Consider the following 14,140-nt stretch of genomic DNA (forward strand, 5'->3'; position numbering starts at 1 on the left):
TGTGTATTTGAACTCCCAATTGTCTCTGGGTTTTCTTTTGTATGTCTGGCCCTAATTGACACCTAGGGGAAACTTGTCGTACGAACATCATGTGGGCTCTATATCACTGCCAGGGATTACACTGAAATCGTCTGCCAAATGATATGAACATCTACAGCTAACATATAGAGAGAGGTCTGGAGTCTGAAGGCATTTTTTTCTTTATAGCAAAATGAAGAGGACATGCATCACCTGTGCATTTTGAGGGGAGTGGAGAAGCAGCTGTGGTGTAGCAGAGTCATTCAGGAAAAAATCCTGGACCCATGGGTGAGAGATTCTCAACTGATCTTTCCTCTGAAATGCACCTGATTTGTGTCAAATGATGCACAAACTATAGGTCTACTTATATTTCCTGCTTGAAATGTAATATTTCCCTGTGTCTCTTTTAAAGGGGCTCGTCCAGGTGGTCTTCAACAACAAGGAGGTGACTGGTATTAAGGTGCAGTCTAGCACTTTTTCACTGAAAAAGTGGCAAAGGTCCATTTACCTATTTGCATAAATACATGTTGACAGAAAATGAAATGATACATTCTAATCTCTTGCCTCATTTTTATTTCCTTGGTAGAAGGATCTATGGCCTTGTCAAGAGGAGGTCAGAGTTCACCTATTATGAGGACGCCCAGGTTTATTTCAGAGTTTGGTTGGGGGGTTCTCAATATGGTGGTTTTCAGTGTTGGGCTTGCAGTGTCACATGTTGTGTGTTAAACAGCAGGTGGATATCTCCACCACGGTGGAGCGGTTCCAGGAGAGGGCTGATGAGATGACGGCATATCAACTCTCCACCTCTGACATCATCACCACCCCTCATGAGCCTTCCTTCCCCAATGATTCTCCACCACCCCCTCCTCCTTCCCTTTTCCCTTCTTATTCCCCCTCCCAGTCCCCCTCCACCTTACCACTCCACCCAGGACCAGGCCCCTGACAGCACTCCTCAGGTAAAACTCGTTCTACAGTCAATAACCCTTTTTTTCATTTGTACTTGTGTGTACAGGTGTGTCTAAGTGTCATTATTTTGGTATCGACAGGTTTGTATTGTCTGTCAAGGGTCAAGTTGTTAGGTCAAGATGAAAGTATTGTCATGATGTCGCTGAATGTTTTGTCTGCTTCAGTTGATGTTGCAAATGCCGTTTAGTAGAGTTGAAATTGATGCCTGTTTGAGGGGGAGTTTGTGGAGGAGCAAAATAATGTGAGTTCGCTTTCATGTGTTAATTTATAGTAAAAACATTTGTTTTGAAATAATCAGCCCAATATCATAGTTATACAGACGTAGTATCTTAATTTGAGCCAGTTTGCTACAGCAGGAAAAAAATCCTGCAGCAACAGAATACATTTTTCTTTAGGGCAAATCAAGTCTTACATTTCAAAGTGGAAATTACAAACTTGAAAAGCCTTTTTAAAACTCAAATATACTACAAGTTTGCATTTCCTTCCGTGCAGAGAAATTATCAGCAACAAAAGAGTGATCAAATTAGATCATACATTGGTATGGTCTTTCTGAATCCTGCAGTTATAACATAGGCTAACATAAAATTATTTCTTAACTTCATGGCACTGATTTATGTTTTAGCTTCCTAGGTTGAACATTTCTTTTTAAACATTTCTATTTACAGGGGTTACTTTGCAAACCAAGGGACAACCAACTTCTCTCTGAGGATAGTCGGTATCCGACGTGGAGGTGAGAGGGTGTGAATTTAGCACATTTTGTATTTCACTTGATGAACATTCCTGGATTATTTGTAAATGTACTGACTTGTTTTCACAGACTCTGACAAAAATGAACGTAATTGGATTTAGGTTAAAAGTTGGGTTCCCTTATGTTCCCTTATGTTGATGACTTCTTACAAATCCAATCAGTTTTCCACATTGATTGAACATCATCACATTTACATGTTTTATTGATGTGACATGGAAACGACGTTGATTCAACCAGTTTTTGCACGGTGGGTCGCCTTTAGGCAACAGTGATTCCTAGGGTTTAGTTGAAAAGTTCATTCATGCCAAACAATCAGAGGTCCTCTGAATTACAGACCCGACTCTTTGAGTTTATGATAAAATGTAAAGGAATTTTATGATCGTTTTTGTTTTCAGGATGTGAGGCAGTTTCAGCAGGCGTACGACCTCCTGGGGAACTTCAATAATGAGCCAGCAAACAGGGAGCGACCTGAGCAGGAGATGGTTCTTATAGGAGTATGTCTAAGTGCAAGCTTGAGCGCTAGTTGCAGGCACAGTCTTCTCATCTAACATCTACTCAATGGGACTTTCTAAAATGCTTGTCAATGAAGATGATGTAATTATCCTATTTATTTGACTTCAGACCAACCGTATGAACTTCACAGATGTTTTTTATGAATTCGTTCTACTAATCCTTCTAGAAGGAAAAACATATCTTCCTACTTCTGTAAGTGGCCCTAAGAATGGAGCATCCTGTTGTTTATCTATGCTAAACACACTGTTGTCATATCAGATCTGTAGACACTCACTCAAGTCCCCTGTTCATTCTCCAGAGGCCTGGTAGCTTCCTTTATCTGCTCCTGGAAGTCACAATGAGGATTCGCCCTCCTGGAGCAGCCTGGACCGAGGCTCCTGGGATCTTCTACCTCCTCGTTAAGGTACATTTCTCTCTTTCTCCTTTCTCTTTTTGTCTTTCTCTTTCTCTTTCTCTCCTCTCTTTCTTACTTAAAATGAGACTCTTTTAACACAGGCTTAACACCTAACAAACAATTTGTACTTTTTAAATGCACCTTTAACATAGACCAGGCCCTGTTGATACCTCATATCCCAGCGATAATGCCTTAAATTTTTCAGCACAACATTGGCTCAACCATTGGCACGACTTTCCCCATGGCCATTGGCTCAACTTACCCCGAGGCAAATATTTTGATTTTATTAGCCCACACAGCTACTTTCAAGCCAGATTTAGGACCTCACATTGAAACTTATTGAGACCCCAACTGAAGTATTAAACAATCTTAAATTATTTACTTAGGTTTAGATACAAGCATCATAAAACCTCTAACACGATAACTCAACTTATCCTTTTGGCTCAAATTGTCCCACTCTCCCCTATGTAGATTTTGGATACATATGGAGTTCATTGGTCATCTGCGTTTTGATACAAGATTCAAACAACAGGGATTAAATGATCATTATATCTAATGAATGCTGGAAGAATAATTCTGTCCTAACTGGTACAAGATGAGTTGGAGTCCCACCTCACAAGAAGCAGATTATTTTAAGGCTTTTATTGTAGCTTTCAATAATATTAATACAGTTGCCTATGTGATAGTACTGATTGTATATTCATCAGAATTGAAAGAAGCATCTTGAATTATGGTAAATTACAAGTGCCTGTAAGTAGCTTTCAATAATATTAATACAGTTGCCTATGTGATAGTACTGATTGTATATTCATCAGAATTGAAAGAAGCATCTTGAATTATGGTAAATTACAAGTGCCAGTAAGTAATCCAACTCCAGGTGCAATATTCACTATAGCCCACTAGAGGACAGCATGGCTTCATGAACCGGACATTTTTCACAGTTTTGGCTAAGAATAGGATAACCTGTTGCATTAATGGCATCTACTGAAACTGGAATGACACGTTAATCAATGTTTGCATATCTAGTCTCACAATGCAGGCAGGTGATGCATGCTTGCCTCATTTCCTGAGGCCTTTTTCCGGGGTGCTGTCTTTTTGACAGTTCCTGTTTCATTCTTTACCAAACATTTTGTAGTCTGAAGTTTAACAAAACAGAACTCACAATAAGCCTTCAAGCCTGATAGATACACACTATATTTTGGCCCGTAAGTCCTGTAATTGCAGATATTCCCTTTCGAAATCTAAGACAGTTCTAGAAAACAGATAACTTGCAAAGGGGTAGGGAACACCCGTTAGAGTTCACTTGCTGTGCAGTTCTGTATCTCCTGTGGAAAGTGTTATGGTTCATGGTTAATTGTTGCCTCATTCTTCTCCCATTGCATAACATCCACTAAGTGCTACTGCTGAAATACTACACACTTGTGTACGCAACATGTTATAAACAAACATTTAAATTGCTAGCCCCCCAATCCCACCCTGTAATCTTAACACACTCGTAAAATAGCTAATAAAAGAGCTAATGTCTTAAAACAGGAGGACTATAATCAATTGAAATTAGACCACAGATGCATTCTTATCGTGCTGGAAGCAGGGAGTCCTGACAAAGAAGTCAACAAAAAATATTTGGACGATTTCACAGGTGATTTTAGCAAAAAAAAAAATCATTTTTTTCTTTCATATGTCATGTTTGAATGGACTTTACTTAGCTCCAACAGCATTCGACTGAAATGCATTTAGGCAGAGGTAGAGGTAACATCCTGATGGTGAAATGTGACTACGCATATCAATCACATTCATATTGTGATAATGATGAATACACAATATATCGCCCAGCCCTAATGCAGATGGCTTATGTTGTAAAGCACGGGCGATGATGCCCTCATAAAGATCCCAACATAAATCCATATCTACATCATCAACTCACACTGAGTCAATGTCCCCATTAAGCTACCAAAATTATATTTTCACGGGTAACTGAATTCAGAATTCTTTAATAGGCCTGCCACAGTTTCTCCTTTTTCCAGCGCTGTTCGTAATTCCCACTCAAAGCTTGCCTTCCTCAACCAGTTTGTTCAGGCCATTGCAGATCTTGGTGAGATTAGGCCAGAGTGGGCCGCCGGGGGTGTAGAGGTTGGTCAGTAGGTCTGGGTCAGAGTAGTGGTTGAAGACATGTCGAATGCGTCCAAAGGATTTGGGTGTCAGGTGTTTCTCCACGAGCTTCAGCAAGATGTCCCTGCAATCTGTCAGAAGCTCCATCATGACAGCCTTATCAAATGTGAACTCCACCTGGGCCAGAGGGATGGCAAATAAAGTATTAGTGACAGCACAGGAGTAATTACAGTTCTTCGAACAGCTGTAATCACCATTTAAGGTGCTAGTTTATGGTATTGGCTTCAGGATATAGACTTTTGTAAGTCCCCTTAGGATTTTGTCCAGATAGTTTGACATTTTAGTAGGTATAATCAATGACTGTAGGGAGATGTCAGTTCTATCACGCATGCTTTAGGTTGGGTTAAACTAAGTCTTTGAAGAGTTCTGATGAATGTTCTGATGTAAAGTTACCTCCTGGAAGCTGATTGTCGTCATGACCCCCTGGTGCAGCTTCTTCTTGAAGTCCTGAGCCAGGCTGAGCTCCTCTTTACTGAAGCGGTTGTGCCGAAAGAGAACCCCCACCTTTACCACCACCTTTACCAGGTCCTTGACCACCTTTTGGGCCTCTGTGCGGTTTCCAGAGTGTTCCTTGGAGATGCGGTAGAGCTCGTCCAGGATTTCGCTGCTGGTGTCGTCAATTAACATCTGCACCATGGATTTGCTGGCCATGTGGCTGAGGATTTTCTTCTGGGCCTTCATGGCCATGTCCTTAGAGCTGAAGGACTCCATTTTGACTCTGGGAAGGAATAAGAGTTGATGAGACAGAATAAATGGGTTAAGTGAAATATCTCATTGTCTGGTCCCAGTCCTGTTAGTTCACTGATGTACGCTGGTTTTCTCTGTCAAGTTACCTTTATACTTTTACTGTAGTGGGCTAAATCTGGTCACACAGAGTGATTCTTGGTAGTCTTAAACAAATCTACTTTAAAACAAAAGTATACACTTCACACACATGGTTATGGTCGTAAAAAAAGACAACTGTACCATGTCAGATATACAGTTGAAATGTATTACATTTTGAGTTAATGGCCCAATATTACACCCTATATATCCTGAACAAAAATTTTAACTCAACATGTAAAGGCACAAAAAGCATATTTCACTCAAAAATGTGTTTACATCCCTGCTAGTGAGCATTTCTCATTTGACAAGATAGTCTATCCACCTGACAGGTATGGCATAGCAAGAAGCTGATTAAACAGCATGATCATTACACAGGTGCACTTTGTGCTGGGGACAATAAAATTACACAGATGTCTCAAGTTTTGAGGGACTATGCAATTGGCATGCTGACTGCAGCAATGTCCACCAGAGCTGTAGCCAGAGAATTGAATGTTCATTTCTCTTCCTTAAGCTGCCTCCAATGTCGTTTTAGAGAATTTGGCAGTACATCCAACCGGCCTCACAACCGCAAACCACGTGTAAACCACGTGTAACCACGCCAGCCCAGGACCTCCACATCCAGCTCCTTCACCTGCGGGACCAGCCACTAGGACAGCTGAGGAAACATTTCTGTCTGTAATAAAGATCTTTTGTGGGGAAATTGGCTGGCCCTGGCTCCTCAGTGGGTGGGCCTGGCTCCCAAGTGGGTGGGCCTATGCCCTCCCAGGCCCACCCATGGTTGCGCCCTTGCCCAGTCATGTGAAATACATAGATTAGGGCCTAATTAATTTTTTTCAATTGACTGATTTCCTTATATGAACTGTAACTCAGCAAAACCTTTGAAATTGTTGCATGTTGCGTTTTATTATTTTGTTCAGTATAGTATAAACAAAGGAGCAGTTCGAGGATAAAATGAACTAAGCGCAAATGTCCATAATTTTGGCATATGACCTTGTTCCTGATGACATATTCCCTCTAGGATCTTCTGAATAGCTCATCATGTAGCATTGCACAGTACATAAAGTACTGTAATTGTAGGAGTGTGTATGACCTGCTATTGCAGGGGTTAACATTGCTTCACTCAAGGTCCAGTGGCACAAATGGATAAAAGTGCAAACAATCATCTAATTTCTCCTGGAAACGGGTGTCTCCTCAATAAGTAAATGTGGTGTAATCTGTTGGATCTTCTATTCCTCAGGGGATGTTTTCAATGGAACACTCCATGACTCTGCATGGTTGCTCGGATACCAACAGGAAGTGTGATAAGCATGTCACATCACCCAGCCTTTGAAGCTAAATGGTTCTGATACCCTGAAGGGTAAAAACCTTTGTACAGTAGAGGACGTCTAAGATACATTGCAGCTGCCAATTTACCTTCGATGCACTGACTCTGTCATAGGTGTGTTTGACATAGTCTATGGTAAAAGGGTAATTAACCAATTGCATGGGTTATGAAGAGCCACTTTGTAACCAGTCAGCTCCATGTTACTTCAATAATCTGTATGAGAATGAGAGGGGATTCCGGGCTGTGTGTATTATCACCTACTCATACGTGGTTATATAAACCATAGATAGGACTTTCATGTTGACCACATACGTTAGAAACCGCGAACAAAGATAAAACCAGACACGTAATGAAGTAGGTCAGATAGGTGGGGAAATCATACTGTAAACTCACTTGCGTATCCCTTCAAGTTTGCAAAGCTAATGGTTACGCTTCTGGGTTTGCACTTAATGTACATTTTCCACACCCATCAGCATCTGCCTGTTTTGCCTGGTAAAAGTTACAGATACTGTATCAACTTATTTCCACCCTCTTCTGATTTGAATAGACCCTGATAAAATCAGCAATGTGGACCTCAGGTGGGACTCTATTATCATTAATATGTTGATCACTTACGGTGCCCTCCGTAATTATTGGGACAGTGACCCATTTTGTTGTCATTTTGGCTCTCTACTCCAGCAGTTTGGATTTGAAATTATACAATGCCTATGAGGGTATTTTCATCTTTATCAGGTGAACCGTTTAGAAATTACTGCACTTTCGTTACGTACTGCCCCCATTTTAGGCAACGAAAAGTATTGGGACAAATTCAGTTATATGTGTATTAAAGTAGTCAAAAGTTTAGTATTTGGTCCCATATTCCTAGCACGCAATGATTACGTCAAGTTTATGAATCTACAAACTTGTTGGATGCAATTTGCTGTTTGTTTTGGGTGTGTTTCAGATTATGTTGTACCCAATAGAAATGAATGGTAAATAATGTATTGTGTCATTTTGGAGTCACATACAGTGCCTTGCGAAAGTATTCGGCCTCCTTGAACTTTGCGACCTTTTGCCACATTTCAGGCTTCAAACATAAAGATATAAAACGGTATTTTTTTGTGAAGAATCAACAACAAGTGGGACACAATCATGAAGTGGAACGACATTTATTGGATATTTCAAACTTTTTTAACAAATCAAAAACTGAAAAATTGAGCGTGCAAAATTATTCAGCCCCCTTAAGTTAGTACTTTGTAGCGCCACCTTTTGCTGCGATTACAGCTGTAAGTCGCTTGGGGTATGTCTCTATCAGTTTTGCACATCGAGAGACTGACATTTTTTCCCATTCCTCCTTGCAAAACAGCTCGAGCTCAGTGAGGTTGGATGGAGAGCATTTGTGAACAGCAGTTTTCAGTTCTTTCCACAGATTCTCGATTGGATTCAGGTCTGGACTTTGACTTGGCCATTCTAACACCTGGATATGTTTATTTTTGAACCATTCCATTGTAGATTTTGCTTTATGTTTTGGATCATTGTCTTGTTGGAAGACAAATCTCCGTATGATACAGTATTTGCTCATCTGTAACTTTCTCAATCATTATTCACGATTCATTCAGGACTATCCTTGATCATGGGAGCATCCATATTAATGTAGAAGTGTTAAAAACATATTATATTCTTATTTCCAATCAAATTTATTCAAAAATGACACAATACAATATTTACCATTACTTTTTCTATTGGGCGCAAAATAATTCTGAAACACAACCAAAACAAACAGCAAAAAATCTATTTAATCATTGTATGCTAGGAATATGGGACCAAATACTAAACTTCAGACTACTTTAATACACATATAAGTACATTTGTCCCAATTCTTTTGGTCACTTATAATGGGGGGAACTATGGACAGAAAGCGCTGTGATTTCTAAACGGTTCACCCGATATGGATGAAAATACTCCCAAACAATTCAAGCTGACAGTCTGCACTTTAACACCATAGTCATTGTATCATTTCAAATCCAAAGTGCTGGAGAACAGCATCAAAACAACAACAAAAATATGTCACTGTCCCAATAATTACAGAGAGTTCAAACTTGGAACAGTTAAAAATGTTGAACTGCATTTGCACACCTTCCTAATGTGTGATTCCTTGAAACAGCCTACATGAAAGCTGACTTACTTCACAAGTCTGGCTGCTTTGTTTCAAAATGTGTTGCACCTTTTTACGGAAGTGTCTGACTTCCTGTGTGAAACAGTCATAAGATGGAGACATTGAAATGAAATAGAAGAAGTTGGCTACCAGTGCCTGTATGCTGTAACTGTCTTCCTTCAAACAGTGAAGGTCTCATTTCCTGGTGGGTCAATGTAAGCTAAAGCTAACAGAGCTAATAGTTAGCTGTCTGAGAAACTCATAACACGTAGGCTGCCAATTTCAATTTGTAACATGACCTTCTGTGTTGGGGTCCACTTTCCAAGTGTTTCAAGTAGAATCAAATCTTACACAAAATATATTGGGCAATTAAATGTGAAGTAACGCCAAAAACAACAAGCAGTTAATTATTCATGGCCTGTGCTCGACTTGGAAATGGGAGATGTTTGGTTGCCTTGATTGGCTGATGCCTAATGACTTTCAACAACAAGTGACTGGTTTAGGCATCTAATGATTTTCAACAACAAGTGACTGGTTTAGGCATCTAATGATTTTCAACAACAAGTGACTGGTTTAGGCATCTAATGATTTTCAACAACAAGTGACTGGTTTAGGCATCTAATGATTTTCAACAACAAGTGACTGGTTTAGGCATCTAATGATTTTCAACAAGTGACTGGTTTAGGCATAGGGTTAGCCAGAAGCACATGGGTAGACCATACTTCAGGTCTCAAGAAGGCAGTAGCATGCTAACTTGTTCATTCGCCACACATACTGTATCTATTGCCTTGAATGGGATCATAGCTGAGATCATGCCTATGGACACCCAGTTGCATTGTCAATGTTTGGATAACCTCAAATTGAATGTGTTTAACTCAGCTTTTACACAATGACTCAGCCCCTAAGATTAGTTGTAGGTCACAGCTGAACAAACTGACAATCTTTTTTCTTCTTCATCCTTTTGCACCAAATTTATTCAGTTCCACAAAGTTCATATTTTCAACTCATCCCCTTGAACTTGTATCTCTTGTTCATATTCAGACCTACAAAGGCTGATTAACTCTGATATCTGCCACAATCCCCCACCCCTTTACACAGGATGTTTTGATACAGATGTATGATCTTAATTTGATCACCCTGTTGCATAACTTCCCTGCAATTTAGGATATTTCAAACTTGTAGTGTATTTGAGGTTTGAAATTCCACTTACAAATTTCAGACCTGATTTCCCCCGTACAAGTATCAACCCCTCCAAAAATGTCCATTCATTTCAATCCACATAGTAATTCACATTTCCTGTTGCTGCAAGATAATTTCCCTGCTCTAGCAAACTGGCTCAAATAAAGATCCTACATCTGTAAGAGACCCAAGGAGCTTGAGGATATTGGTGCATACTATAATGATCTGTTTCCTTTCACGATATTGGGTAACTTTAAAGTGGAGCAATCAAATGTAATATACTAGAGTAAGCATAACAATCCCAAAAGCACACGTACAAACTCACAAACGTATACACACACACACACAGTTGCCCACAGAGTTCTTTTTAAGCTACTAGAAAGCTATTATCACTCTTTTCCCCACAAGGTTTTGTCTTTGTCTTGTCTTTAAGTGGCTCTGATAATCACAGACGTGGTCATTGTCCTAAACCGATGGGACTAAAAATATGACCTGCTCATATTTTCCATGCATTCTCCACCTCTAGCCATGTAGCCAAGCACCCACTATTTAAAAAGAGGTTTGACATTATGGTGAATGTCTTACATAAAACTGAGGCTATGGAGTTTAAATAATGCTGTTTTGGGGCATAAATGTCTGAGCTCATTTGAAGGCACATGGCTGCACTGTACACTGACAAACATTTGCTTATACACAAACACACAAGTATGCACAACAACACATACACTCACACACTGCGTGCTAGCAGATACCCGTAGACTTCCAGTGATTGCGCTAACGCTAGTTAGCATTGGCTCACAAAACTACCTCTAACTTCACAAACCACACATCATCTTCCACTGAAATTACAGTGCTATGACATGCTTACCTGAGTGCCTATGGACCCTTGGCTCCAGATAGACTCAGTGCTCCTGAGTCAGATGATACGTCTCCTAGAGGAGGATTCACATAAAGGGGTTGGATGATCACAGTGCCCTCTCGCTATACCGACCAACCTGTCTCTGCCTACCTCAGAAGCATTTCCTTAAATAACACATTTCTTCTCTCTCTCTCTCTCTCTCTTTCTCTATCTCTCTCTCATATCAGTGCAGATGAATGAAGAGAGGTGAGGAGAGGAAGCAATGTAACACTATTTAGACACACCCCTACAGCACATTAGGCAAGTTTTTTTTAAACCCTGAGCTAAAGTATCAGCATGCAATTACTTCAACAAAGGCCCTAAACCACTAGATTCAATTGAACATAAACTGTGATCCTCCAAGTTCAAGTATTTTTGTTGGCAAGCAAAAGGTGGGCAAACATTCAGAATATTCCCTCAAAAGGAAGTAAGGCTTTTGCAAAAGTTGGTACATTTGCAGAAAGGTTGATTATATATGCATAAAGTGTACTCCATATGCATGCAATGACACCATGTGCCTTGACAACAGACAGGAAGTGCAATGCAAGCAGTTTCCATATTGATTCTTCACTATATTTATTTCATTTAACCAGGCAAGTCAGTTAAGAACAAATTCTTATTTACAATGACAGCCTACCCAGGCCAAACCTTAACCCAGACAACACTGGGCCAATTGTGCGCCACCCTATGGGACTCCCAATCACAGCTGGTAGTGAAACAGTCTGGAATCGAACCAGGGTCTGTATTAACACCTCTAGCACTAAGATGCAGTACCTTAGAATGCTGCACCACTTGGGAGACCTATCAGCTAATTAGATCAAACTGAAGTAGAAATACTGTTTTGGTGACTACTGGGGCTTTTCTCAGGCTTTTTCCCAAACATTGTGTGATTGCTCAGCTCATTGGTGCATTACTTTGATGTTGTATTGAGTTAACATTTGTCACATTAAAGGTAGACTCAGGAATATGACTACATCATACAAAGTGGGGCGACTTCCTGCTTTCAGCCATCAACAACAACAGAATTCTACAGAATTCAAAATCTGCCAAGACTACCGCTATTGTCCCTTCCAAATCTGTGCCTTCTCTTGAGGCATGCCCATATTGAGGAGTAGTAACAGTGGCAGTGATGGCAGATTTGGAATTGTGTTGTTCATTTCTGTAAGCAGGAAGTCTCCCCACCGTGTATGAAGATGTCCTATTGTTGAGTCTACATTTCATTTCACTCTCCCTTGTGTGGTTACACATCATTATTATAGTATGCGTCTACCAGTAGATGGCAGTGGCCTTCTTGGTCTGAGCACTGACATTCACTTCTCCCCGTCATTTCCCTCCGGTATTCAGGATGATTGAATTGAGCCTACCCAATAAGCTGTGTCATCAGAAAACAACCAGCTGTTTCAGAATGTGTTAGGCATTGATGGACATATTTTGCTTACCTCAGATTCAAGTATTAAGTTGATTTGACTTTAGAGCACTGTGGTCCCAACAGTATGTGCTTCAGTGTCTATACTTTCTATACAAAGTCCACTAGGGGCCACTGTTGCTCTTTAGAATCCTCCACTGACTTTTATGAAACTGAAAGCAAGGGGTGTAGTGTACCTCTACTGCTGATGCTAGATCTGTTTATTCCACCAATACTGTGACATTTGGCAAAGAGTTCAAAGCCTCAAAAACTGACCCCAAACCAGAGTTCTGGGCACTTGCTCATCTGCAAGAATACCCAGGTTGGTCATTTTTGGTGAATAACTGTTCAAGGGGATTCTAGCACAGTGTGGTACAGACATTGGAAAAGGTGTAGAGCAGAGGTTAGGGAACTTGACTTGAGCCAGGACGTCAGCCTGTCCTGAGAGGGTAGCTGGCGCCAAGAGAGAGAACTATTAGGCTGCACATCTTGAGCCTCCATAGTCTGTAGTCATTCCACCCCAGTCTTGCTACAGTATAAATAAAGGCACCCTATGAATATGCAGGTGTCTGCTAAGCAGCAATGTAACCAAGGCGAAGAGGTGATTAAACAACGCTCAATTCACAGGAACTTCATGGCTCCATTTTGCACTTCTTCTCCATTGTTTGAACTCCCCCATACTCACAGGGGGTTTGACATCACACATCTTTGTAGCTTCAAATTCATACACTGTTTTCATGTTGGATTTGCCTTTTTTTTGCCAGCAAATCTGTTGGAAGTGACTATGAAATGAAGTGACTCAAATGTTACTTGGGCAACATCAATGGACATGGTTTGATGTGAATAAAACGATTATACTATATACATTTTTGAATCACACACGCTAAATGACCAAAAATATGTGGACACCTACTTGTTGAACATCTCATTCCAAAATCACGGGGCATTAATATGGAGTTGGTTCCCCCTTTGCTGCTATAACAGCCTCCACTCTTTTGGGAAGGCTTTCCGCTAGATGTTGGAACATTGCTGCAGGGACTTGCTTCCATTCAGCCACAAGAGCCTTAGTGAGGTCGGGCACTGATATTGATGATTAGGCCTGGCTCGCAGTTGGTGTTCCAATTCATCCCAAAGGTGTTCGATGGGGTTGAGGTCAGGGCTCTGTGCAGGCCTGTCAAGTTCTTTCACACTGATCTCGACAAACCATTTCTATATGGACCTCGCTTTGTGCTGAAAAGGGAAAGGGCCTTCCCCAAACTGATGTCACAAAGTTTGAAGCACAGAATTGTCTAGAATGTCATTGTATGCTGTAGCGTTAAGATTTCCCTTCAGTGGAACTAAGGGGCCTAGTCCTAACCATGAAAAACAGCCCCAGACCATTATTCCTCCTCCACCAAACTCTACAGTTGGCACTATGCATTGGGGCAGGTTGTGTTCTCCTGGCATCCGCCAAATCCAGATTCGTCTGTCAGTGTCAGATGGTGAAACGTGATTCATAATTCCAGAGAACGCGTTTCTACTGCTCCAGAGTTCAATGGCGGCGAGCTTTACACCACTCCAGCCGACG

The 14,140-nt window shown here is 40.7% G+C and overlaps 1 protein-coding gene and 1 long non-coding RNA gene across 2 annotated transcripts; one reads left to right on the forward strand and one right to left on the reverse strand.

Annotated features, from left to right (window-relative positions):
• The first annotated feature begins 212 nt into the window (after positions 1-212).
• On the forward strand, positions 213-2,651 carry LOC115131574 (uncharacterized). Its single transcript, XR_003863973.2, has 5 exons — positions 213-306; positions 431-974; positions 1,650-1,714; positions 2,128-2,226; positions 2,544-2,651. It is a non-coding gene; the product is annotated as an uncharacterized LOC115131574 (long non-coding RNA).
• Positions 2,652-3,266: 615 nt separating this feature from the next.
• LOC115131573 (tumor necrosis factor alpha-induced protein 8-like protein 2) lies at positions 3,267-11,350 on the reverse strand. Its single transcript, XM_029663383.2, has 3 exons — positions 11,139-11,350; positions 5,202-5,526; positions 3,267-4,925 (listed from the first exon to the last, which is right to left on the reverse strand). The coding sequence occupies exons 2-3, from the start codon at positions 5,517-5,519 to the stop codon at positions 4,683-4,685; spliced, it is 561 nt and encodes a 186-aa protein (XP_029519243.1). The 5' UTR covers positions 5,520-5,526; positions 11,139-11,350; the 3' UTR covers positions 3,267-4,682.
• Between the last annotated feature and the right edge of the window lie 2,790 nt (positions 11,351-14,140).

The sequence above is a fragment of the Oncorhynchus nerka genome, linkage group LG7 (assembly GCF_034236695.1).
Source record: "Oncorhynchus nerka isolate Pitt River linkage group LG7, Oner_Uvic_2.0, whole genome shotgun sequence".
Classification (NCBI taxonomy): Eukaryota; Metazoa; Chordata; class Actinopteri; order Salmoniformes; family Salmonidae; genus Oncorhynchus; species Oncorhynchus nerka.